The following is a 27,807-nucleotide window of genomic DNA, read 5'->3' on the forward strand; positions in this document are numbered from 1 at the left end:
ACTGCCTGATGCTGGCCCTGATTTGCCCTTGGTTTCTGGGCCTTTAATCAAAGGACTCTCCCCACCCCCCGCAGGCGAGGGGAACCTGCGGCCTTGGGGCCACATGTGACCTTCTGGATCCTTGAGTGCAGCCTTTTGACTGAATCCAAAGTTTACAGAACAAACCCTTTCATTAAAAGAGGTGGGTGCAGCAGGGAAAGATGAAGTTTTCTTGCCTCCTTTGGTGCTTAAAAAACAACAATCTTGAAATTACAAGGCCGCACGTTCCCCACCCCCATATCAGCAACCTTTTTCTGTAAAGGGCCAGATGTAAATAACTTAGGTTTTGCAGGTCACTTATAGTTTCTGTTGTAACTGCTCCTCTGCCTTTGTAGTGTACAAGCAGACATTAATGAGTGGGTGTGACTGTTTACCAATAAAACTTTATTGATGGACACTGACATTTGAATTTCATGTAATTTTCACACCTCAAGAACTATTATCCTTTTGACTTTTTTTTTAACCATGTAAAAAAGTAAAGAGCATTCTTTGCTCTCAACTTGTACAAAAACAGGCGGCAGGCAGAATTTGGCCTTCAAGTCATAGTTTTCTGTTGGCTTTTGCTCAAATTCCTGTGCTTCTTTTTGTTGTGCTCTGTTGTTCCTTCTTTGCTGTGTGACAGGGAGTAAGTCACTTAGCCTCTCTGGGCCTCAGTTCTTTACCAGTAACTCTGAAGTAACCGTAGATGAGTGTTCTTCAAAACTCGGGTCTTCAGTGAGGGTGGGATGGAGGAAGAGGCAACAAGAGAACACCTGTGTTTTTTTTGTTTTGTTTTGAGACAGAGTCTCACTCTGTTGCCCCGGCTAGAGTGAATGCCATGGTGTCAGCCTAGCTCACAGCAACCTCAAACGCCTGGGCTCAAGCAATCCTTCTGCCTCAGCCTCCCAAGTAGCTGGGATTACAGGCATGTGCCACTATTCCCGGCTAGTTTTATATATATACACACACACACACACACACACACACACACACACACATATATTTTTTTTTTTTAGTTGGCCAATTAATTTCTTTCTATTTTTAGTAGAGATGGGGTCTCGCTCTTGCTCAGGCTGGTTTCGAACTCCTGACCTTTAGCAATCCACCTACCTCGGCCTCCCAGAGTGCTAGGATTACAGGCGTGAGCCACCACACCTGGCCTGTCATTGTTGTTTTTAATCTATTTTATTTGTTTAGGCTTCCAGGTAAAATTCCATTTAAACAAAAAACTCCCTTCCTACAAATAAGTTTGGAAAATTGCTAATTGGTCCAGGAGCTCAAACATCCCCCCCACCCACATCAGCAACATTTCTAAGGTTGGAGATGAAAACAGAAGTGTAAAAGTTGCTTTCCTGAGCGCCCCCTTCATGAGTGCATTCGTTTGTGTCTGGGGACCTTTCTTCGGGTCGTTACACCAGTCTCCATTCGCTTACTCACTACAGATGGTTTGTTGAGAGCCTCCTGCGCACAGAGCCGGGGACTGGACGTCTGCGGTGACCAGCGCGGGCCCACCCCTCCCGCCAAGCAGCGGTGCCAGGCGCCCGCGCCCGTGCTGCGACCTCAGCTAAGCCGAAAGCCAGGAAAGACGGAGGGGGCCAGGGAGGGAGAGCTGGACACAAACAGACCCCACTTCTGGGTTCCCAGAATTGTCGCACTGTTCCTCCAAAGCCCCTGCTATCTGGCTTCCCTGACTTCCTTCCCGTGCCTTCTCCAAACACATCCTTCAATTTCATGCCGGCCCCTCAGCCAGGGCATCCTCTGGCTTCCCAGCACACAGGGGAGGGGAAAGAGCTGGAAATGACGGCCTTCTCCCAGCGGCTCCCGCCCACGCCCAGCTGACGAGCTCCTCGGCCTTATCAAGGTCGGCCACACGGGAGCCTGGCAAGGGCGGCGTTCTGGCCTCTGGTCCGATTTTCTGATCCCCGTGGGGAACCGGTATCAAGGCTGGCCTCAATCTCTTTGAGTGAACTTGTCTAGAGGGAAAGGTTGTTGCCGGCTATTGCAGGGAACACACACAAACACATGTTCTCTTTGGGACTTCCACCTAAAATAACCAGACGACCTGATTTTCACTTTTCTGGAGGGAAGGGGAGAAGATGGGGGAGGGATGATCTAATGTCACCCTTTGTTTGCACAGTGACAACGTTTTCGTTTCTAGAGCCACTCCTTTCCTTCCTCCTTATTTCTCTTGCCACCTCTTCCTTACTCCTCATTCAAGAAAAGTCCTCAGGAGATTGAATGTTGACTTCTCAACTGAGAAATGTCTCAGCTGTCTCCTGAACTAGTTCTTACCTCTCTCGGCTTTTCCACCTGCTGTTGGAATCTGTTCATCTTTCTTTCAAGCTGAATTGCTCCTTTCCCACTGGCTCCATCGAGCCTAACACGACTCTTATCTCCTTTCCTTTTTACCACACCCAATACAGTAGATGTTTCAGCCCACTCCTGCCTTTTCTCTGACAATTTCCTATACACAAAACACACACAAACACACACACACACTCTTCCAGGGTGAGGCCCAGGGCAGCTACGTTTGCACACGTGACCTTACCCTGTAGCATTGTTAATTGGGCCAGAGTGTAGGTGACTCACAACTGGATCAAGCATATTCTCTCTTCTGGACTTAGGAATTGGGCTTGAGATGCTAGCTGCAGCCTGAGCTGGTCTCTTGTGTGAAGGAAACGCAGGTAGAGAGGGCTTTGCCATGGGAATGTCGAATCAGTGAAAACTGGTCTACAGAGAAAGAGTGAAGAAGGACGCAGATTCTGAGAGAAGAGCAGAGATGACACTCAAAGAGAGTTACTCCCTAGGTGTGTGACAGCTTTCTAGTTCCTGCTTTCTGGCCTCCAGAAGGTGCTGCCTTTGGGTCCCTCACAATAATGTATTGTAAGTCTGTATGAATTAGGATTTACTTGACTATAAGAGATAACCTAAATGATAGTGACTTGAATGACCAGGACAGTTTGTTTCCTTAAGAAGTCTAAAGGCAGGTAGAGTCAGGGTTTGTTCAGCTCAGCCATGTCCTCAAGGACCCAGGATCTTTTCATCTTTTGGCCACTCAGTATGTTGACTTTTCATTCTTGTGCTTATTGCCTCATGGTCTCAAAATAACTGCCATGACTCCAGACATCATGTCCTCACATCATTGTATCAAGTAAGCAGAAATGGAGCAATGGGAAGGAGCTCAATTTTTGTCAATAAAGAAAAATCTCTGTTTCTTAGAGGCCCCACAGAAGACTTCTTATATCTCATTGGCTAGAACTGTGTTACTTATCTATATTACTTGAAAGCGAGGTTGAAAAATTGATTGCTTGAGGCCGGGCGAGGTGGCTCACGCCTGTAATCCTAGCTCTCTGGGAGGCCGAGGCGGGCGGATTGCTCAAGGTCAGGAGTTCGAAACCAGCCTGAGCAAGAGTGAGACCCCGTCTCTACTATAAATAGAAAGAAATTAATTGGCCAACTAATATATACAAAAAATTAGCCGGGCATGGTGGCGAATGCCTGTAGTCCCAGCTACTTGGGAGGCTGAGGCAGGAGGATTGCTTGAGCCAGGAGTTTGAGGTTGCTGTGAGCTAGGCTGACGCCACAGCACTCACTCTAGCCTAGGCAACAAAGTGAGACTCTGTCTCAAAAAAAAAAAAAAAAAAATTGATTGCTTGGCAAAGAGGATTTGGATTTCCATGATTACCTTAAACCAATCATGATTCAAGGAGCTGGCAGGATATCTGCTTCTCTGAGATCAAGCAATTTCCTCCCTGTCCTTGGACAAAATCTGCAGGGAAGAAAGGGAAAGGGGAAGGGGAGGGAGAAACAGGTAATGAATGCATCAAAAATAGTATCTGCCACACCTTTCCAAAACTTCCTCTTGCATTTAAGCTAACTTAATTGTATTTGTCACCTGTAACCAAAAGAATTTTGACTAAGACACCTATTAAAGGGGGATGTTTCTTTCCCCATTTCTCAGGTTCACTCACTCACTCTTGGCCTCTGCCCCAACTCTCACTTCTCCCCAGAGAGGTGGAGTGGGTTACCTGGTTGGTGCAGGACATGTTTCTCCACTGGGTGAGGCTCATCTGTCAATGGTCCTGGCTTTGGGGGACCTGGTGTCTGTCTTTCTCCTTCCTCCCCAGGACCAGAGGGAGAGAGCAGTGTGTGTATATGTTCGGACTCAAACTTTCCTTTAGGTGGGCTGCTCCAAGGTCTAGGCTAGAGGCAGAAATTGGCTTTCACAATCAAGCCATATTCTCCCAGATCACTTATAATCATAATAAAGGTGACATTTGATCAGGTGACATTTTTGTCAGCTACATTTGTGGGCCCCAGCGCAAAATAAAAATTACTAAGAATTTTACGATGGCGATAGCAGAGCATTATTAAACCAAGGGCAGGGCCCTGTACAACACAGGCCCCACGCCTATGAATTGGCCCATGCACTTTAGTTCTGCATCTGCTCTTTTGTCCTATCTCTCAATTGGTTCAGAACTTTGGTGAGGAAGGAGGTATTATTTATCGGGTGCTTTTGGACCCCAGCAACATCTAATGTGAATTTTCAGAACATATTCCTTTTCATTCCTTCCCCGTTTCCCCATGGCCCTCATGCACATGTGTATATAGCCATCTTACCCATGTCAAGATAGTTGAGATTCACATCTATATTTTGAAATGTCTTTAAGCCCCATCATAAGAATTTTACAAATGAATATGTAAAATACAAGCTTCGGAGTACAGAGATTTGGGTTCTGATTTTCCATCCACCATTCATTAGTGTATGGATTTAGGTCAACTACTCATCTTCTAGGAGACCCAGTTTCCTCATTTGCAAGGTGGCACACTATAGAAAGTAAATAAACGGTTTTTGAAGGAGTATCATAGCCATATCACTTCCTTCCTTCCTCCTTCTCTCCCTTCCTTTCTTTCTCTCTTCTTCCCTCCCTCCGTTCCTTCTTTGCTTTTATTCAATTGTTATTGAGTGTTCCATGTGCCAGGCACTGTGGTAGGTGTTAAAATTACAGAGTTTAAAAAACACAGACCCGGCCGGGCGCGGTGGCTCACGCCTGTAATCCTAGCTCTCTGGGAGGCCGAGGCGGGCGGATTGCTCGAGATCAGGAGTTCAAAACCAGCCTGAGCAAGAGCGAGACCCCGTCTCTACTATAAATAGAAAGAAATTAATTGGCCAACTAATATATATACAAAAAATTAGCCGGGCATGGTGGCGAATGCCTGTAGTCCCAGCTACTTGGGAGGCTGAGGCAGGAGGATTGCTTGAGCCCAGGCGTTTGAGGTTGCTGTGAGCTAGGCTGACGCCATGGCACTCACTCTAGCCTGGATAACAAAGTGAGACTCTGTCTCAAAAAAAAAAAAAAACAAAAAAAAACACAGACCCTTCCCCATCAATGAACAGGACATTATCCCTGTAAGGGTTTGTGGGGGTTTTTTTTGTTTTGTTTTTTTGAGACAGAGTCTCACTCTGTTCCCTGGACTAGAGTGCCTGGGCTCAAGCGATCCTAACTACCTCAGCCTCCCGAGTAGCTGGGGCTACAGGCATGCACCACCATGCCCGGCTCATTTTTTCTCTATATATTAGTTGGCCAATTAATTTCTTTCTATTTTTAGTAGAGATGGGGTCTTGCTCTTGCTCAGGCAGGTTTTGAACTCCTGACCTTGAGCGATCCACCTGCCTTGGCCTCCCAGAGTGCTAGTATTATAGGCGTGAGCCACCATGCCCGGCCTCAAGGGCTTTTATTTTTTAATAGAGTATCTTAGGTTTTGTTTTCTAACAGCTTTATTGAGGTATAATTTATATACCATAAAGTTCAACACTTATAGTTTACAACACAGTGATGTTTGATATATTTACAGAGTTGTCCAGTTATCACCATAATTTAATGTTAGCACGTTTCTATCATCCCCCAAAGAAACCTTGTACCCATTAGCAATCATTCCTCATCCCACCTCCCTCCTCTTATTCTTTACCCTCTCCATCCCACCCCTGCCCAGCCCAAGGCAAACACTAATTTATTTTCTGTCTCTGATTTTCCCATTCTGGACCAATGTGTAGTCCTTTGTGTACACATCTGGCTTCTTTCATTTTAGCATATTGTTTTAAAGTTTTATCAATGCCGTAGCAGGTATCAGTACTTCATTTCTTTTTATTGCTGAATAATATTCCATTGTATGGATACACAACCTTTTGTTTATCCATCCATCAGTTGATGGGCATATGAATTGTTTCTTCATTTTGGTTATTATGACTGATGCTGCTATGACCACTTGTATACAAGCTTTTATGTTGACATATGTTTTCATTTTTCCTGGGTAGGTACGCGGGAGTAGAACAGCAGGGTGACATAACTCTGGGTTTAACATTTTGAGGACATATTTTCCAAAGTTGCTGCACCATTTTATGTTCCCACCAACAATGTACTAGGGTTACAGTTTCCCCATATCCTCATCAACACTTGTTACTGTCTGGCTTTTTATTTTAGCCATCCTAGTGAGTTTGAAGTGGTACCTCATTGTGGTTTTGATTTGCATTTCCCAAATGACTTAATGATGTTGAGCATCTTTTCACTTGTTTATTATCTGTTTGCATATCTTCTTTGTAGTAATGACTATTCAAATCTTTTGCCCATTTTTAAATCGGGTTATTTATCTTTTTATTATTGAGTATCATAGGAGTTATTTGGGTATTCTAGATACAAGTCTCTTATTAAATATATGATTTGCAAAATTTTTCTCCCATTCTATGTGCTAACATTTCACTTTTTAGTGGTGTCCTTTGAAGAACAAAAGTTTTTAATTTTGATGAATTCTGATTTATTTTTTCTTTAGTTGTTTATGTTTTTGGCTTCATATCTAAAAAACCATTGCCTAATCCATAGTCATGAAAATTTATGCCTATGTTTTCTTCTAAGAATATTATAGTTTTAGCTCTTACATTTAAGGTTTGGATCCATTTTGACTTAATTTTTATATATGGTGTGAGGTAGGGGTCCAACTTCATTCTTTTGCATGTAGACATCCAGTTTTACCGGCACTATTTGTTGATGCGACCATTCATTACCCCCTTGAATTCTCTTGGCACTTCTGTCAAAAATCAATTGATCATAAATGTCAGAGTTTTTTTAAAACTCTCAATTTTATTACATTGATTTATATGTTTATCGTTATGCCAACAGCACAACTGTCTTGATTACTTTAGCTATATAGTAACTTTTGAATTCAGAAAGAGTACTTTTCTTTTTTATCAAGATGATTTTGGCTATTCCAGGTCCCTTACATTTTCATATGAATTTTAAGATCAGCAATGTCTCCAATAAAGGCAGCTGGGTTTGGTTAGAGAATGCACTAAATTCATACATCAATTTAGGAAATATTGCCATCTTAATATTAAGTATTCTAATCCCTAAATATGGGATGTCTTTCCATTATTTAGATCTCCTTTGATGTTTTCAACAATATTTTATAGTTTCCAGTATACAAACCTTTTGTTAATTTTTATACTTTTGTTAATTTTTCCTAAGTACTTTATTCTTTTTAGTGCTATTGTTAATGGAATTTTCTTAATTTCATTTTCAGAGTATTTATTGTTAGCATACAAAAATACAACCTTTTTTTGGCATATTAATCTTGTATCCTGCAACCTGCTTAGCTTGTTTATTAGTCCTAATCATTTTTTAGCTGATTCCTTGGGATATTCTATGTATAAGATTACATCATCTGTGAATAGAGAACATTTTACTTCTTTCTTTTTAATCTGGATGCCTTTTCGTTTACTTTCTTGCCTAATTTCCTAGTACAATGTTGAACAGAAGCGGTGAAAGTGGACATCCTTGTCTTGTTCCTGATCCTAGAAAGTCTTCAGTTTTTTACAATTTAGAATACCCTTGTCTAAGTTCTGTTCTATTCTTGGTTTATTGAGTGCTTTATTATGAAAAAGTGATATATTTTGTCAAATGCTTTTTTGTGTGTCTATTAAAATAACAGTGGTTTTTTCCTTTATTATATTAAGCTGGTCTATTAAATTACTTATTTTTGGATATTACAGCAACCTTGCAGTCTCACTCTATCATTATATTTTTAATTATATTTATTTATTTATTTCACTCTGTCACCCAGGCTTGTAGTACAGTGGCATGACAATAGCTCACTGCAGCCTTAAATTCCTGGGCTCAAGCAGTCCTTCCACCTCAGCCTCCAGAGCAGCTGGGACTACAGGTATGAGCCATCACATCCAGCTAATTTTTTAAGTTTTTAGAAGACATGAAGTCTCATTATGTTGTCCAGGCTGGTCTCAAACTCCTGGCTTCAAGCAATCATCCCGCCTTAGCTTCCCAAAGTGCTGGGGTTATAGGTGTGAGCCACTTAGCCTGACCCAGTTTTCATTATTATAATTATAAATAGATTTATCATTTTTTAAGAAACTGGGAAGTACCAAAAAGTAGGAAGACATCAAATCATCTACAACCTGAATACATGATTCTCAGGTCTGATTCTCTGGGATACAAATACATGAAAAGAATAGATACATAAATAATCACATACAATAACTGAGCATGTTTCTATTTAGTTTATGAGAAAACAAACACAAATGAGGACACAAATACCTTGAATATAAAATAGCACATATTCCCCTCCCCTCCCCTCCCGAAAAAAAAAGAAAAAAAAAAAAAAATAAAATAGCACATATTGAGGTAGGGGATGAACCTCAAAACTCTGTTTTAAAGGAATTTATATTGTCCAAAAATATGTAGCATTGGCACATAAATATAAAGAGAGTGATGGGGAAGATAGTTAAATCTTTTTTTTTTTTTTTTTTAGTTTTCCTCCCCGTCCCCCAACAATGCTCACAGTTAAATATTTGAAAGGTTCTATGATGAAGTAGAAAAGAAGTGGCAGCTTTAACTTAAACCTATTCTGTTTAAATATGCAAATTTCATCCCTCTATAGAATGCATATGCCACATTGCCTAGGAATGAATGTACCTTTTTATTTATATCTTGTTTTTTTTTAACTGAGGTATATTTCACATACAGTACTATTCAGTTTATATCATTTTAACTTAACAATATATATTAAATAACATATTCAGAGCTGGTACGGTTGTCTGTGAGTCCTTTGTCATCATTAATGTTCCCTTAGAGGGCAAATTCTCAATCTGTATTTCATTTTTCTTATACAGCTATATACACAGAGCATATTTATTAATCACTTTAGGATAATGGTTTGAATGAAGACAACGATATCTATCATTTCAATCAGTTAAGTAAACACACAGATAGTTACCATAAGAGATTAATTTAGGGTAAATTTTGGAGGTCAGATTTGGGGAAGAGGAATAGCCTAAAACCAGTATTCCTTATAATATCATTTAAAATGTTGAGAATCTCCTAGGCATTCCTACTTCCTGCTCCTTACCATCATCATCACATTCAACATAATCAGTATAATGGACATCTGTTGTTTATGCCTGCCCTGCACCCTTTTTTTCTGGTAACAGCACCTATCTCTTCCAGTAGGGAAACCACTGATAAAGATGGTTGAATGCAAGCCTTCTGGGAATAAAGACAAGTCCAAGGATGGAGAGGGATCCCTGATGACACTGCTTGAGCACCTGGATCCAATCAGATCTACCCCGGTCTTTTTAGGTATGTGAGCCAATAAATCTCCTCTGTGCTTAATCTAATTTGAATTCAGTTTCAAAATGTGCAGCTTTGAGTCTTGACTAATACCACCACCCTTTTCCTCCTTCCTGAGCCAGAAGCAAAAGTTCACTTCCTCTAGCAGAACCTCAGATTGCATGTTCAGGAGGGTGTGAGTGCCCACAGGAAGTCCAGGGCGGTGGTTTGGGGAGTGGTGGTTGAGTTAGCAAGCTCCCAGGTGCTTCTGGAGCAGAGGTAACAAAAGGGCAAAGACCTGCCATTGACACACAGGCTCTAACCGCCTCTGCCTGGAGCACTTATCTGTTTTGTCACAGAGCTCCTATTGCAAATGCCACAGATTAAAATCACTCTGAAGGACACTCAGCTGGCATTCTGGAGGCATTCCTGGGTAATCAGGATCCATCATTCCTCTTAAAGCTTTGTGTTTGTGGGCAACCCTTCCTTTAAATAGCTCAGGCCTCACAATAATAATGCAATTCTAAACTCTTGTCCCAGGGCCTGCCCAGTTTTATAGATGCAAATGTTGCCACTGAAAATAGGCCACAAACATTATCCAAGATTTTCCTGCAAAAGTAGAGTCAGAAACCCAGGGAAATCCTAGCATTCTGAGAAGCGGAAGCGAGAGGACTGCTTGAGGTCAGGAGTTCAAGACCCCATCTCTACTAAAAAAAAAAAATTAGAAAAAATTAGCCAGGCAACTAAAAATAGAAAACATTAGCTGGGCATGGTGGCGCACACCTGTAATCCCAACTACTCAAGAGGCTGAGAGGCAGGAGAATTGTCTGAACCCAGGAGTTTGAGGTTGCAGTGAGCTAGGTTGATGCCATGGCACTCTAGCTCAGGTGACAGAGCAAGACTATGTCTTAAAAAAAAATAAAAGAAAAGGGAAGGGAAAAAAAAAAGAAACCCAGGGAGAGAAGTAGTCTCTTTCACTCATTGCATTAAATTAGGAATAACAAAAAGGGAAATAGCAGACCTGTTTCTTGTAAATAACGATTCATAGCTCCATGAGGACAGAGACCAGGTTTCTTTCTGTTTATTGTTGTATTCCTGGTATCTAACATGAAGCTCAGCAAAAAATATCTGTGAAATGATTGGCCAAGTAGATGAATGAATGAAGCATGAAACATTTGGAAAGGGAAGACCAAATGATGCTCTCAGAGTCAGGATTAGATAATAGGTCTGAGTTGTCTAGCTCTAGTTTTAATAGATTATTTTTGAAGGATCTTTTTACCTTGTGATTCTTCTGCAGTAGTGATGTAAGTGGACATTGGTCATATTTGCCTGCCCAATGTCCATTCTCTTTGCTATTAGGTTCCCCATTTCCTTTTGGGAAATCACCTTTCTTCATTGAGTGTACTATTCTTGGGAAGTTGAATCTTGGTAAGCGCTCACTCCATGAAAGATAAAGGAAAGTTTTTTTTTCTGTCTGCAGCTGTATAAACCAGTATGACCTAAACTCCTCCAAGCAGATGCTGCCACACTTTGACTCTTGACCAAGTGATCCAAGAATGGAAGGGCTGGTTGGAGGACATTTATTCTGGTGGCAGTGTGCTCACCAGACAGTTTTTTTTTTTCACTGTTTAAAGAATTTTTATTAAAGCAAGAATTTTATAATCCAAATTATGTTTCCTTGCTCAGTTATCAATTCTGTTACTTAAAACAGAACTGACATTCTGAGCTATTCCACAGTAAAGAATTACAAAATTCTAGGTCTGTGGAATCATCAGTTTTTGCCACAAACCCTTGCTGTGGTCCTTGTTGCCTGGTCCTTTGAAACTCCAATGGCTTCTGACTTGTTCTAAGCCCGGTCCTCTAGCCTTCAGTCAGGTCTCTGAACTGCTAATAACTTTGCAATGAATTTGTTTTGTTTTGTTTTGAGACAGAGTCTCACTTTGTTGCCCAGGCTAGAGTGAGTGCCATGGTGTCAGCCTAGCTCACAGCAACCTCAAACTCCTGGGCTCAAGCAATCCTGCTGCCTCAGCCTCCCAAGTAGCTGGGACTACAGGCATGCACCACCATGCCCAGCTAATTTTTTCTATATATATTAGTTGGCCAATTAATTTCTTTCTATTTATAGTAGAGACTGGGTCTCCCTCTTGCTCAGGCTGATTTCAAACTCCTGACCTCAAGCAATCCTCCTGCCTCTGCCTCTCAGAGTGCTAGGATTACAGGCGTGAGCCACCGCGCCCAGCCTTTGCAATGAATTTGAATTCCCTTCTGTGTAAGTCAGCCAGTGTTGACTTACATTATATGAAATGAAAACCCCTAGCTGATAGTGCAGGCCTGCTGCACCGCTAGCAAAATAGCCTGGTTTCTTTCACTTCATTTCTTTTCTGAGGCAACAATTCCTGCATGGCCCTTTAAAAAATGCTATACTGGAAGCTTCCTCCTTTAACACTCATTCCAAGCTATGTTATTTGTCCTTTTCATTCCCAGGTTCTAGCTCCTTGTAGTGGATTCTGATAGAGTTGTTTCTCCCTTCTCTGCAATGATTCTTCCTTGTTTGTAACTAATTCCTCACCTTTCTAAGCTGGACCATTTTTTTCTTTTTTCTTTTTTTTGAGACAGAGTCTCACTCGGTTGCCCGGGCTAGAATGCCATGGCATCAGCCTAGCTCACAGCAACCTCAAACTCCTGGGCTCAAACAATTGTGCCTCAGCCTTCCAAGTAGCTGGGACTACAGGCACGCACCACCATGCCCGACTAATTTTTTCTATATATTTTTAGTTGGTTAATTAATTTCTTTCTATTTTTAGTAGAGACAGGGTCTTGCTCTTCCTCAGGCTGGTTTCGAACTCCCGATCTTGCGGGATCTACCCACCTCGGCCTCCCAGAGTGCTAGGATTACAGGCGTGAGCCACCGCGCTCGGTCAGCTGGGCCATTTAGAGTTCTCTTTCCTGAGGGTTCAGAAGTTTGACCTATGCAATGTGAAAGTTGTATGTTGCGGAGAGCTAAGCATCAAAAGTGGTTTGGTGCTAGGAAAAAGTCTCTAACTTTCTGTTGCTGAGGTTTGGGATTTGTCCTGAGTCCCATCACTTCCCTATCTTCAGGAGAGTTCCAATAAATTTACCTTTCTTAAGTTTTCCAATATTGGCTACAACCAAAAGAACCTTAATTAACACAGTCTCCACATGATAGAAGGCTTCTTGGAGACAGACCAGATTTTCATTCATTCATCCATTTATTCATCAAACATTTATTAAGCACTTGCTATGTGCCAGGTACATGCTAGGTGCTGGGAACCCAAAGATATATCAAACAATTGCCTGAACTCCAGGAGTTTGCTTTCTGTCTAGATGGAGGTATAAATGTATCTAATCATTCATTTACTTAATAATTCATTTATTCAACTAATATTGCCAACACTCATTTAATATTATGTAACAGGCCCTAGTACTAAACACTTTTCTTATTTAATTCTCACAACTCTATGAGGCATGACCCATTGTATAGATGAAGGAACTGAGTCACAGAGAAGTTAGGCAGCTTTGCCTAAATCACAAGGTTTCTAAATGCTGGAGCTGGTCTTCAATCCTAGTATGTCTGGCTGCAGAGCTCTTAACTCTAAGCACGGTGTAATCTTCTGTTAAGACAAAGAATCTCAAAGCAGTGTGACACATGCTTATACAGGTGTGTATGAAGTTTGCAGAGGCGAAAGCAAATAATTTTGTGGGGAGGTTAGAGTTCAAAAAAGGCTTAACAGCTGACATTTTTGAGCAATCTTGAAAGAAAAGACTGTCTAGCATAGAACTTTTCATATGAACTCTGTCAAATGATGATGAGGCAACTTATGCATCTGGAAAGGGTTGTTTTCCTGTTTACATGGAGTTTGGGGTGTTTCCTACTGCCTACTGAAGCTTCATCTTTGTGATTTAGCAAACACACATTAAGTAATCAGATGATGTGTGTATTATATCATTGATGCTCACAAAAACCTTGTGAGATTAAGTAGTATAGGTATTAAATTTGTAAGATGAGTGAGGAAATCAGGGCTGAGTTTGCATGACTCGTCTAAGACTATACACAGTGAGTAAGTGGCAGAACAAGACAAAGAGCTGGTGTCCTGCCCTCAGGAAGGAGGGATTGGTTAATAGGATTCCTCTAATCTAGCAAGGCTCCTTTCCTCCTCTCAGGCTGCAGCAGGCTTTGCTCTTTCCAGTGTCTGCACCTGAGCTTCTGAAGGTTCCCTCTCTCCAGAACACCCTCCTTTTCCTTCTCAGTTCCAGCTCTCCAAGTCCTGCTCATCCTCCAAGACCTAGCTTGTTCCACATATTCCTCCCAAGCCTTCTCCAGATTCATTCAGCCCATTGTCTAAGCTTCAGTTAAATCCCTTAGCCCTGCTTCAACCAGATTCCTGCCCTAAAAACTTTCTACATGGAAAGTCAACTGCCAACCAGCCTCCTTTTTCAGAAATCCTGTTGCCTAATCTCTCCAGCCATTGGTTGGTCTTTTATTGTTGCTTTCTTTATATTTGCACATCTTGTCTATCACTGGAATGTAAGCTCCACGGGGTACAAGCCATAGCCTCATACATTCACTTCAGGATTATAGTGTTTACTGACTCAAAGAGATAACGTACCCTGGCCACTTTGTTAGATTGTTCAGCTCCTAAATCACGCAAAACTCACACCTGGTCCACCCCTTTCCTAAAGCTCCTGAGGGGCAAGGGAAGAACACAGGGACTCTCATCGGTACATTCGGCAATTAATAATAACCAACACTTAATGAATGCTTACTAAATGCTGTCAGGTTTTATACAAAATACATTACATGTATTAACTTATTAAGTCTTCATGACTACTATTATTATTCCCACTGAAAAGATGAAGACACATAGAGCTCACTCAGTAAGTGGCATAGCCAGGATTCAAACCCAGACCAACTCCAGAGTCTATACTCTAAACCAGGGGTCCTCAAACTTTTTAAACAGGGGGCCGGGCCAGTTCACTGTCCCTCAGACTGTTGGAGAGTGCGCACTGTGGGCCAGGGAGGAGTCAGCTGCTAAGTAGGATAGGCAGCAGCGGCAAAAACACCAGGTGGGCCGGATAAATGTCCTCGGTGGGTGGCATGTGGCCCTGGGGCTGGGCTGTAGTTTGAGGACGCCTGCAACCATGACACTAAATTCTTTATGGGTAACAGAAAGTCTCTTGCTGTTATGTAGATCAATTTCCTTTCTTTCTAACGCTCTGGGAAGCTAGGATTAAAAGGGTGAGAAAATATTTATTATGCTCCTACTAAGGGCCAGGTATTGTGATAGATGCACAATGGTTTAATAATAGAATTCTTGCAATGAGTCTATGAAGCAGAAAGTATTAACTTCATTTTAAAGAATTTGACTACCAAAGTGGTTAAATTCAGTGCTGAAGTTTTAGTTTCCAATTATTATCAGAGTTGGAACTAGACCACCTGGTCACAAGGAAAGTCTTTAATGGAGATTATGTGAACAAAAGACATCAAAAATAAATAAATAAATAAATAAAATATAAAATAAACAAAATAGCATAAAATAAAATGAAGATTGTACAGGAAACCCTGACAGTGACAAACGTGAAGGGCACGTGAAAAGACACCTGAATTATTACTTGAGAAATGTGTTAATGTATGCGGCATACTGAAGAATGGTGAGAGACTGTCAAAAAAGCTATTTTATGAACTCACGGAGAAATCAGGTAATAAAATAAAGGAACTGCCTGTCACGGGCTAGGAATTCAAACCCCAGAACTTACCGGAGGCAAGAGAAGAGAGTGCGCCACCCGTGCTAGAGAACCCGGCAACCCGCTCAAGAGATTTAGGCTCAGCCCCCTTTCTTTCCTTAAACTCTAATTGGCTACTTCTTCCTGGACCCCGCCTCCTCCTCAGTCTGGACCATTAAGCAGCCAAGCCCTACCTACGACCTGGCTTGGGCCTCCAATCAGGTGCCAGGCCCGCGAGTCTCTCTAGAGAAGCCCCCTCTACCCCGGCGAGGCGCTTCCCTCTCGCTCGTGATTGGCTAGGCAGAGGCATAGGGTCCACCTCCTCTTCCCTCAGATTGGTCAGCAGCCCTTAGTCCCACATCCCTCTCGGCGCGTCCCTGCCAGGTCTCCTCCTACGCGGCCAGGCCCTGGGCAAGCCGAGTCCTCTGAGGAGAGGGCTCCGCCTCCGAGTGACGGCCGGGCCAGGAATTGGCGGCGGCGCTGCAGCCATTTCCGGTTTCGGGAAGGTGGGTGGGGTGCGGAGCGGGACTCGGAGCCGCCGCTGCCGCTGCCCTCTACAGAGCCTGCCTTGCGCCGGGTGCTGCCAGGAGGATGCGGCCGGGGCCGGGAGGATGCTGCTGCCGTCGCCCAGTGCGGGCGAACGGCTGCGTGGCGAACGGGGAAGTGCGGAACGGATACGTGAGGAGCAGCACCATAGCCGCTGCCAGCCAGGTACTGGGACACCCAGTGGCGGGCCGGGAGCCGAGCGGGCCGGCGAAGGGACAGCCGGGCTGAGCGAGGTCGCGGCCACCGCCTGTGGACAGGGCGCGACTCAGGTGTGCTGGCTGCGGTATCTGGGCGCTAACCCCACCTCCCCGGGCCAGGAGGCTCAAGGACGGCGCAGGGGCTCCCCTTCTCTCCGCGCCTCAAGGTCTTCTTCCCCTCCCCCCGGAGGTTTGGGCTCTCCTCAAAGCCCCGGGTACCTTCCTCTGACCGATTTGGCCAGAAGTGCGGCCGCCCCCAAAGGGAAGAAGTGAGTGACTCCTCAGACCCCGGTAGGAGCCATTCAGTGGCTTCTGGTTCTTTCTCCCGAGGCTCCCTTCTCAAACCCCGGAGATAGTTACTTCCTCTTAAAGTCCTGCAGTTCTCCGAGGAAAACCACCCTTGAGGTCCTTAAGAGGCATAGAAAGTTAGAAGGTGGTTCCAGGTGGAAACACGCCCAGTCTCTTCCTGCCACATTCTGGACTCACTCTACAAGCAAGCCATTAGTCCGTAGATCTGGCAGTGAATCCAGTCCGGTGCCTCGAAAGCACTATCCTTTTATTCTGTCCCTTGGTGAGACCCCATCCCAGGCTCCAGGTTGAGTTGGGTGGTCCTTTTAACTGCGCAAGAGTGGGGGGTTGTTTAACCTGGTGGTGCCTTGTGGTGAGTCTCTGTACTAATTAACCAAGGCGGAATCATCAACCAAGTTTAGGCAGTTCTAAAATATTTTGAAAAGTTCTGAATTCAAGACAATACTTATTATCAACCTTCCAATTCTCTGGACTGACAGGTATTCTGTTGAAATGTGTGTTTAAAGATGTGCTGGTTAAAAAGATGCAAGATCATTGTTCCTGGGAGAGAGTGTTGTAATAATTTGCAGTTGACTTTAATACTTTTAAGTGCCATTGAGACATTAAGGAAAACTTTTTAAAAAGTACTGTTTCCCTTAGCAGGAGTGCGACTGTTGCAGTTTTCATAGGATGGTGATCTTAATTTGGCTTTAACGTAAAATAACTGGCAGCTTTCTCTCCAAATCAGTACCTGTGATGAATAGGCCTGTTGCTATTTGGTGTAAAATAGAAAGTAAAGCATTTCTTCAGGTCATGTTGAGATACTGACAGTGAGAATTGGAAAAAAATACATGAAAGAGATTTGATCTCCCTGCAATTGTAAGGTGTCAAGGCAAAGTAATACACAGATTCAAAAGATTTGTTTTCGTTTTTAAGGAAATAATTGTGTGAGAGAGGAAGTAATAAGAACCAGCTCATTATAAGAAGTGGAAGAATTTGTTATTTTCCTACCAATGTAAATGGCCAGTAAAACAAAATTGTTGTGGTGTAGAATGTAACAGGGAAATTTAACAGGGAGGAGTTAGAAAATACATTGCAGGTGAAGGAGTGAGGTATGATTATTAAGTGGAAAAAGGAAATCAGGAGAAAGGTGTTCACACTTTAAGGGTGCTTTGTGTTTGAGTGTTCCTTTTGGTACCTAGGAGTTATGTTCTGATTTAGTAGTAAATCAAGCTCTTCCATCCCATAGTCTCTTAACAGTTTAGCATTTGTAGGCATGATATTTCTTTAGAGGTCATCAACTATAAGAAACATTAAGTTACTAAAATGAAATTTTAGAAATCTGTATGACTATAACATCTGGCTGACTTTCTGGACCATATTTTAGTGAAAAATTTCACTCAAGGCACATTAGTGGTATTTGGAAGAATGGTCTATTGGAATGTCCTAAGGGCTGCAGTATCCCTTCTAGAAAATTGTTTCTCACAAGTCTTTTTAAAACAAAAATTTCAGATCTGTAGCTCTGTACAGTGATATGGAGGAATATCATCTGTGAGTTTTTTTCTTTCTCACGTGAAAGAGAGATCTTGGTAACTTCATGAGAGCAATGCAGTATCTTTTAAAATATTTTAAAAGTTTTTTATTTTAATTAAAGTGATTTGCTAGTGCTCCAACCTCTATCTTTTCCCTCTTTCTGGGAGAAGTGTTGCCAGTTATGCTATCAGCATTTACATAAACTGTTAGGTGCATAGCTATGTGTTATGCTTTTACTAAGATGTAAATTTAAAGTATTACGTGATTGAGATGTAGATTCATTTCCTCACATATCTGGACATTTGTCTTTTAAGGAACAGAAGTTAGAAATTTATAAGATCACTTTACACTCTAAAGAGTATGTTTCTGTTTTTAAAGGGATGAATGTATATGCTAAAAGAGTAACTCTTGAATATGGGTTTAGAGTTGGATTAAATAGATGTTGTAGTAGGAAGGAGTTATGAAACAGTAAGACATTACTGTTTTATGATTACAGTAGACACGAAGTCCTTAAGAGTTGCAGTTGAACAATAAACCAGTAATGTTTCTTCCCTACCGTTCAGATGGGTGGGAAGAGGGTTGGCCTTTATTTGAGGTAAAGTGTAGCACTTAGCCTTTGGGAAACTTTGACATTAGCATTGGAAAGAACCTCTAGGGGTTTATGTAGTTCAGTCTCTTTATCTCTTTAGGAGGACTTTAATAAAACCAATCTTGCTAGAAGATTCTATCCTATTTTTAAAGACCTCCAGAGGATTTGCAGGAAATTTTCTCAACCTCAAGTTGCATTACTCAGTGATCTTAATTACCAAGGGTTTCTTTCAGTGGATTTAACATTTGAGTAAATATATGCCACATTTTGATTGTACCTGAAATATAATAATTTGTTTTTAAAATTCCATTTTTACAGCACTTTTTAAAAGACCTTCCATTTCTTTATAGAACTTTTGAGATTTGGATCCACATTTTACTTAGTTAACAAGTGTGAAAGGAAAAAAAAAAATCTGCCTTTGAGACAGTTTTGAACCTAACTTTCATCCTTTTGGGAGTAGTTTTAGTGATATAAGGATGAGAGCTTTCTGGTTGCCAGAATAAATTAGGTTGTATCTTGAGGAATTGGGGCATAAGTTATATTCTTAGGTTAAATAATAAGAAAAGCAAAGTAGAAAGAACAAAGTGTTAGTCCTGGCCAGACATGGTGGCTCATGCCTGTAATCCTAGCACTCTGAGAGGCTGAGGTGGGAGGATCGCTTGAAGTCAGGAGTTTGAGAACAGCCCTCAACAAGAGTGAAACCCTGTCTCTACTAAAAAATAGAAAGAAATTAGCCAGGCAACTAAAAATAGAAAAAATTAGCTGGGCATGGTTGTGCATGCCTGTAGTCCCAGCTACTCGGAAGGCTGAGGCAGTAGGATTGCTTGAGGCCAGGAGTTTGAGGTTGCTGTGACCTAGGCTGACGCCCACAGCACTCTAGCCTGGGCAACAGTGTTAGTCTTGCTATTTATACTTAGAAGGAGGCAAATAAATAACTAATGAAGGGTGGTTTACTAAATAGCTACTAGCTTTTCTTTCTACTGAGGGGATTTAACTTGATAGTACTTGAAGAAAAGGAGAAGTAAGTTAGACAGGAACAGGAGGAATAGCTAAAATGGCTTGTATACCTGTTCAGGTTTAGCAGGGCCTGATAAGACACACCTTGAAGACCTCAAAACTTTGCCGAAATAATGTTGTAACTACTTATAACTTGTGGGACCAGATTTTTGTTTCATATGTTTTTGTTCCAAGGGGAAGAACATCTTGATTCTTACTACCTGCATCTGAAAGATTCCAGGGTTGTATGAGGTACTCAGGAATTCTCTTTAATAGGAATTCTTGGGAAATACATAAACAAGTGTATTCTTGAGGTACTATTTAATTAATTTATTTATTTTGAGACAGAGTCTCACTTTGTTGCCCAGGCTAGAGTGAGTGCCGTGGCATCAGCCTAGCTCACAGCAACCTCAATCTCCTGGGCTCAAGCAATCCTGCTGCCTCAGCCTCCCGAGTAGCTGGGCCTACAGGCATGCGCCACCATGCCTGGCTAATTTTTTCTATATATATTAGTTGGCCAATTAATTTCTTTCTATTTATAGTAGAGACAGGGTCTTGCTCTTGCTGGTTTCGAACTCCTGACCTTGAGCGATCCGCCCACCTCAGCACTCCCAGAGTGCTAGGATTACAGGCGTGAGCCACCTTGCCTGGCCTTGAGAGGTAGTATTTTAGAGCTTGAATGTTCAGAGAAGGCAGACTTGTCCATTTTTTAGGGTTGTTACAGGTGTCCTAGAAACTTGTAGCGCTCTGAACAAGATAGTTAATTGGTTGATTCAATTAGATTCAATTTTTGAAAGAAAGAAGCAGTGTTTATTGGTAGAATGGGCGATTCAGAGGGATGGGTAGAGGCAGTGTTTGCATTCTGAGTGGGTGTCATGGTTTGTGGCCTCAGAAGTCAGTTGCCTTCTGAATGTTTCTAAGAAGCCCTCTATAATATAAGCTGCAATTTGTGACTGATTAAGAAAGTAAACCCCTTGCTCTTGACCCATTTAATCTCAGAAAATCTACCTTACATTTGTTGTCTTTAAGATGCCTTTTCATTGTGAAGCTTGAGGTGACTGTTTTTCCTTTCCTCTTAAAATGATTTTTACTTCTGACTATAGAAATAATGTTTAATGAGGGGTCTTAAAGCATTGGGATAATCTCTGTTGGGGGTTCATTTTGTAATGTCTGCTATAAATCAGTCTGCTGCTTTCTGATAATTTCTAAGAACAGCAAAATATGCACTTGTACTGGGATTATGGGTGTGATCTCTAGCCTTACTCCAAATAATACATATGGAGGTTGGGGAAAGTATTCAATAATTTTTGCAATCTGGAAAGATCTAGAAACTATTTTATAGATAAAGAACTGACTTGTTAAATGTGATGATCTTGAATTATTCTAAATAGCAACTTGCTGCCTAATTAGCAAGCCCCTAAAGAAAACATTTGAGAGACTATTTGCATTGTGCCTGATGTGTAATAGGAACTCAGGAGATATTAGTTGAAGGAATGAATGGGTGGTAGTTGAAGCCATGGGAATTGGTAAAGTAGGTAGAAGAGGGCATTAAGCAAGAAGAAGAGGTCCCAAGGATATAATCTGGAGAATCATAATGTTCCTGGAAGAACACACACACACACACACTTGTGAAGAAGATTGTGAAAGAACACAAGGGGGAGGAAAGATGTGGGAAAAGCTGAGGGAAATAGAGGCTATTTCATTAAGGAGGGCTAAGCAATATCTTCAGGTGGTGAGAAACCAAGGATAATAATAGTAATAGGTACCATTTACTGAGTATCTGCTGTGTGCCAGGCCCTCTCCTAGCATCCTTATCTCTCCAATCTTCACAAGAGCCTTGCTAGGTAAATAGTATGCCCATTTTACCAACAAGAAGGCTAAAGTCCAGACCACTTAAATTAACTGCCACAGGGTCAACAGTTATTGAGTTAGTAGACCCTGGGTTGAATTCAGATTTATCTGGCTCTACTATGCCACTGGATTTGGTGATACAGAATTTATTGGTAATTTTTGAAAATTTAAATTAGATATTAGGGATGCAAATAGATTTTTATTTTCTATTCCAGGATTACACTTCTAATTCGACAATAGATTTCATTTCCTGAGAGTTGGTTATGGAGGCGGGTCTTCTCTTGGAATTTTACTGAAATGTGTTAGCTTCTCCCTACTGCATACCACACATAATAGTTTGGAGCTTTGTACTAGTCACACAAGCTATGCCATGCTTTGAACATATATTTCCAGAAGTGTCCTTTTTTTTGGCAGGGAAATGTTGAAAAGTAGGAAGTCCACAGCTTTTCTTGCAATCAGCATAAATTCTATAATTTTTGTCGATAAGTATCTCATGTGGAGTGGACTGAAAAGTGCTTCCAAGCTAGCTGTAAAACACATTTGTATTTTGACATTACTGTTCTCCTACTGAAAACAGAAAGCGGAGACCTTCAAGTATATGTGGACTGGAACATTTCAGTTCAGCGGCATCCTGTACACACTGGGCACTGTGTCTGCTGTGCAGTTACCACTCTACCTGGCCACCACAGCGTCCTCTGCAGCACATATGAGATATAAGCATCTCATATGCCTAACAGACGCGTATGAGAGTCAGGAGACTGGAGCACAAATGCAGCTCTGCCACAAATTCTGCATGTTCATCTCTGCTCTCTTCCACCTCTAATATGTTCTGAGCCTGTAATACCTCCATTCTGCCCCCTCCATGTGCTCCCATCTGGTTTCGTAGTGCACACCACTAGAGAGGCAACCAGGTTCAAATCCATTTCCCTTCTCTGGGAATACTCCCTGACATGCAGGGATGGGCCCTGGTGGTCCCATCTGTGCTTTGTGACCGTATTTCCTGGGCCATAACTGATTAACACAGTAGACACCTTTGCCAAAAGAAACCCAACAACCTTCTCTTGGGAATTTAAAATTTCAGTGAGGGAAGCATCTGGAGGGGAGTGGATCTACAAAGTCTGGGAGTAAAGGTTCATCAACTCTTGTCACTGAGGTCTACAGAGGTGTGCCTCTTCCTGCCTTTCTGACTTTCTGAGGCTTAGTTCAATTCTTTCTTCTCCCCTCCCTTTTTTTGCATATCTATCATCCTTCCAATAAATCACTGTTTTGCTTAGTTTAGAGTCAGTTTCTGTTATATTCCACTGAAAAAGTTAATAGATTTAGATTCTGTATTAAAATCTCTTAGAACTTCTTTTTTTTTTTTTTTTTTTTTTTTTGAGACAGTCTCACTCTGTTGCCCTGGCTAGAGTGCCGTGGCATCAGCCTAGCTCACAGCAACCTCAAACTCCTGGGCTCAAACAGTCTTTCTGCCTCAGCCTCCTGAGCAGCTGGGACTACAGGCATGCGCCACCATGCCTGGCTAATTTTTTCTATATATTTTTAGTTGGCCAATTAATTTCTTTCTATTTATAGTAGAGACGGGGTCTTGCTCTTGCTCAGGCTGGTTTCAAACTCCTGACCCTGAGTGATCCTCCCACCTTGGCTTCCCAGAGTGGTAGGATTACAGGCATGAGCCACCGCGCTTCTTTTCTATGTTTTTATTGGGTATTTACCATGTTAGTGTAGCTTACAAACTTTTAGGGCTTCAAGAAATTAAAAAAAATACTTTTCAACTTTATCAATTTTGTTCATTTGGAATATTGTATTATCTAGGTTCCAGATATTGTATCATCTGGTTCAGAATGATAAGTAGGTACTTCAGTATATTGAGGAACATCAGATTTTAATTGCCTATTATAACTCCTCATTAATACACATGAAAATAGACTCCTTCCTTCTCCCTTAAAAAATAAAAACCCAGAAGACCACAAATCAAAATATAGTGTTTACCTACTAAGTTTTCAAACTACAGAGAACAGACCATTTAAATAAGACTCTGTTTATGATACGAAAAATCACAGACTAAAGGGGGAAGCGATAGATTCTTTAATACAAGGTTTTAGGAAACTTGACTATTGAGGGAAAAAATTCTAGTTATTAGCTGAGTGTAGTGGCTCATGCCTCTAATCTTAGCACTCTGGGAGGCCGAGGCAGGCAGATCGTTTGAGCTCAGGAGTTTGAGACCAGCCTGAGCAAGAGCAAGACCCCATCTCTACTAAAAAGAAATAGAATGAAATTAGCTGGACGACTTAAAATATATAGAAAAAATTAGCCGGGCATGATGGTACATGCCTGTAGTCCCAGCTACTCGGGAGGCAGAGGCAGGAGGATCACTTGAGTTTGTTAGTTGCCATGAGCTAGGCTGACGCCACCGTACTCTAGCCCTGGCAACAGAGTAAGACTCTGTCTCAAAAAAAAAAAAAAAAAAAAAAAAAAAAAAAAAAATCGATTTATTTATTTATTTATTTATTTTCACCAAAGCTGATGGTGAGAACATTCTAAAAAAATCTACTTATTGAGTTTCTCTTTACACTATATTGTGGGCAGACACCACAAAGTGTCCCCCTGTATACGTGATAGGTAGGTTCTCTCTATCTTCCCTTTGATAATAGAGTTTTAGGTGGCATAGGGCCACTCAGTTGCAGTCTGCATTCCCAATCTTTGTTGCAGCTGGAGATATAGCCGTGTGATGAAATTCTAGCTAGTAGAAAGTGGAGAGAAGTGATGTGTACCACCACTTCATTATATCCTTTACAACAGAAATTGCTTCCTCTCTACTTCTCTTCCCCTCTTCTTGTGGCCTGGAGTGTAGATGTGGTTGAAGATGCAGATGCTAATGGAGGCAACATTCTGAAAGAAGGCAAAAACAACTAGGAAGACACCTAGGTCTCTGATAACCTAACCACATGGGATTACCCATCTACCTCCAGACCATTACATCAAAGAGCAATCGTTCCTATCTTGTCTGAACAACTTTATTTTTATGTCATGTTTGTAGCAACAACAAAAAACACTCAAAAATGACAGTGACACTTTTGATTTAATAGAGGCAAACCATTGCTTTCACAGTAACAGCTAGATAAAACTATGTAGATTACTAAAAAAATAAAATAGTTTCAAAGACATTGAAAAGCTGTCTTCAATACATAGCAAATTGGCCTAGAAGAATTAAAATTCTAGAGAGGGAAGAGCCCTTTGTAGGTAAGCTGAAATTGCCAGGCATTTTCTCTCCTCGTAGTACTTGCAGAGCTTGAGCATGAGCTGATACCTGGATTTGCCATAGGCAGAAGAACTCTACCAAGGGAAAGAAAAACCAGCAAAGCGTATGACAACTGTATGAGTTGGCATGACAGACCAAATTCTAGAAGAGACCCACATTTATGGCCAGTTTACTGCACAGGACATTTACTAAGTGATAGAGAGGCCGGAGATCTGGACTAGAAAGGCATGCAAAATCAACCACAATCTCACAATGCCTAACAGATAAAACCATATCAGAGGGCGGGGACTGGAATAAACACAGTGGATCCCACCCTTGAAATAGTGCTCTAATCTGAATCCACCTAAGCTTTCAGGCCAGCCGAACCCAGCTATTTGGATGGAGGTACTCAACCTCTCACTGTGCCTAAGACAGCAAAAGGCAGAAACAGTATTAACTTTCATCTCTAAAGGCCTTTTACATACATTGTCTAGAAATCAATCAAAAACTTATGCTTTCCCATGAAGGAATGACTGTGATTGAAAGAGAGACAGAAGGCCAAGTATACAGTAGTCTATATATTCACCTCATTACTTTGGCACAGCCAGCCTTGGGAAATCTCTCACATCTTGATCTTCTCTCATTTAATTTTACATGCCCAGAAGTGGAGATTCCTCATTTTTTAACATTTTCAAAACTGTAAAAATGATTTTCAGATATCAAAGCTTCTCCTAGAAACCCAGAGCCCTGTTAAACCAAGAAACTCATAATCACCGTAATCATTTCATTTTTTCACTCATTCTACAAATAATTAATTTATATCTGTATGTCAAGAATTATACTTTATATTTGATACAAATAAGAGATAATCATTGTCTTCAAGAATTATGCAATCTTTAAGAGAAAATGGTTGTAAATATAAAAGAGAATAAGGAAACCATTTTAAAGAATGCTGTCTAAAGGAATTTTTATTTAAGTGAAAAACATTTATAAGTGATTCTCAAGCTGTCTCAGTCTTCCTTTTCACTTGACTAAATGATAAAATCAAAGAAAGCAGATTGAGCAATTGGTCAACAGTCACAGTTGGGACTAGAATCTGGTTCTTTATATTTTCTATTTTCTGACTTTTTTTTTTGTGACAGGGTCTTGATCTGTTGCCCTGACTAGAGTGCGGTGTCATCCTAGCTCACTGCAACCTCAAACTTCTTGGCGTGAGCGATCCTCCTACCTCAGCCTCCCAAGTGGCTGAGATTACAGGTGCACACCACTGCAAATGTTTTTTCTATATTTAGTAGAGATGGGGTCTTGCTCTTGCTCAGGCTGGTCTTGAACTCTGGCCTCAAGTGATGCTCCTGCCTTGGCCTCCCAAAGTGTTATGATGACAGGGATGAGCCACCACACCAAGCCAAATTAGTTCTTTTGCATGTGAATATCCACTTATACCCAGACTACATTTTGAAAAGGCCATTCTTCCTTGCTTGAATTATCTTGGAAATCTTGTCAAAAATCCATCATAAATGTGTTGCCACCTAATGAGGTTCATTTGTCTGCTGCCCAAGAGGAAGCCAGTATGGCAGGGTTTGTGTCAAAGAAAGAGTTTACTCTACATAGCGCTAAACAGGGAGACAGGAGAAATTTCTCAAATCCTCCTCGCTGAGAATTTGGAGGACAGTTTGGCATGGGCAGTTGAGTTGGCTAATTGACTGTGTTTGAGGTGGAACCAAAGGGTTCTAGAAATTGTTGTCTTTGCTGACCATGTTCTTGGGTGGGGCGGTCGCAATACCACTTGAGTCAGTTCCTCAGTATGGGCCCCGGTCTGGATGGGTCACCCTTTCAACTGAAATGCAGGACCCAGAAGATAGCTCAGAAAGTACCCCTAGGTTTCAAAAATGTGGTGTTATCTATGGAGAAAGTGAAGAATGTTTATGACCACCAGCTATGTGCCTCTGGAATGGCAATTATAGAGAAACAAACAGGGGGACAGTGGCTAATTATTATTGTTTTTAGCTAGGCCTGTGCCTTATTTTTAGCTAGGCCTTTACCACAGTTCTCATCATGTACTCCTTTCTCAATTTGTAAGGGTGGTTTCAAATGTTAAGGGTTGTTTCTGGACTCTCAATTTTATTCAATCTATATGTCTGTCTTTATGCCAGTAACCCATTGGCTTGATTATTGTAGTTTTGAAATCGAGAAGTGAGTGATCCAGCTTGCTTCTTACTTTTCAAGATTTTGTTTATTCTGGGTTCCTTATGTTTCCACATTAATTTTATGATCAGCTTGTAAATGTGTCTAAAAAGCCAGCTGGGATTTTGGTAGGGGTTGTATTGAATCTGTAGATCAGTTTAGAGAGTATTTCCATCTTTTTTTTTTTTTTTTTTGAGACAGAGTCTCGCTTTCTTGCCTAGGCTAGAGTGAGTGCCGTGGCGTCAGCCTAGCTCACAGCAACCTCAAACTCCTGGGCTCAAGCGATCCTCCTGCCTCAGCCTCCCGAGTAGCTGGGACTACAGGCATGCGCCACCATGCCCAGCTGATTTTTATATTATATATATTAGTTGGCCAGTTAATTTCTTTCTATTTTTATGGTAGAGACAGGGTCTCGCTCAGGCTGGTTTTGAACTCCTGACCTTGAGCAATCCGCCCGCCTCGGCCTCCCAGAGTGCTAGGATTACAGGCGTGAGCCACCACGCCGGGCCCGTATTTCCATCTTAATGATATGAAATCTTCCAATTCATAAGCATTAGGTATCTTCCCATTTATTTAGATCTTCCTTAATTTCTTTAAACAGTTTTGTAATTTTTAATCTACAAGTCTTATACTTCTTTTGTTAAATTTTTCTGAAGTATTTTATTCTTTTCAATGTTGTTGTGTGCAGAAGTTGTAAACAATTAAAATTTATCAGCCTTTACTTTATGCTTTGATGGTTTTAGGAAAATAATTCTGTACCCCAAGGTCATAAAGATTTCTCCTATATGCTATAGTTTTAAATTTTTTTGTTTTTATATTTAGCTGTTTAACAACCTGGAATTGATTTTACAGGATGATGTTAGGTGGGGATCTACTTTTTTCTTTTTTCCCCACGTGGAAAACCACTTGTTTCAGCACCAATTAATAAAAAGGCAGTCTATTCCCCATGAATTTGAAATGACACCACTAGTATCTATCAAATGCCATATTCACAGTATACTCTTCCTGGGC

At 41.4% G+C, this 27,807-nt stretch overlaps 1 protein-coding gene and 1 long non-coding RNA gene across 2 annotated transcripts in view; one reads left to right on the top strand and one right to left on the bottom strand.

Annotated features, from left to right (window-relative positions):
• Nucleotides 1–403: 403 nt before the first annotated feature.
• LOC142871441 (uncharacterized) lies at nucleotides 404–15,471 on the bottom strand. Its single transcript, XR_012919694.1, has 3 exons — nucleotides 15,408–15,471; nucleotides 3,704–3,787; nucleotides 404–791 (listed from the first exon to the last, which is right to left on the bottom strand). It is a non-coding gene; the product is annotated as an uncharacterized LOC142871441 (long non-coding RNA).
• Nucleotides 15,472–15,778: 307 nt separating this feature from the next.
• SPTLC2 (serine palmitoyltransferase long chain base subunit 2) overlaps nucleotides 15,779–27,807 on the top strand; it is a 98,646-nt gene continuing 86,617 nt past the window's right edge. The window contains exon 1 of the mRNA XM_012743086.2: nucleotides 15,779–16,085. Within this exon, the coding sequence (XP_012598540.1) occupies nucleotides 15,966–16,085 (120 nt within the window). The 5' untranslated portion in view covers nucleotides 15,779–15,965. The remainder of the gene's footprint in view (nucleotides 16,086–27,807) is intronic.

The sequence above is a fragment of the Microcebus murinus genome, chromosome 6, assembly GCF_040939455.1.
Source record: "Microcebus murinus isolate Inina chromosome 6, M.murinus_Inina_mat1.0, whole genome shotgun sequence".
Classification (NCBI taxonomy): Eukaryota; Metazoa; Chordata; class Mammalia; order Primates; family Cheirogaleidae; genus Microcebus; species Microcebus murinus.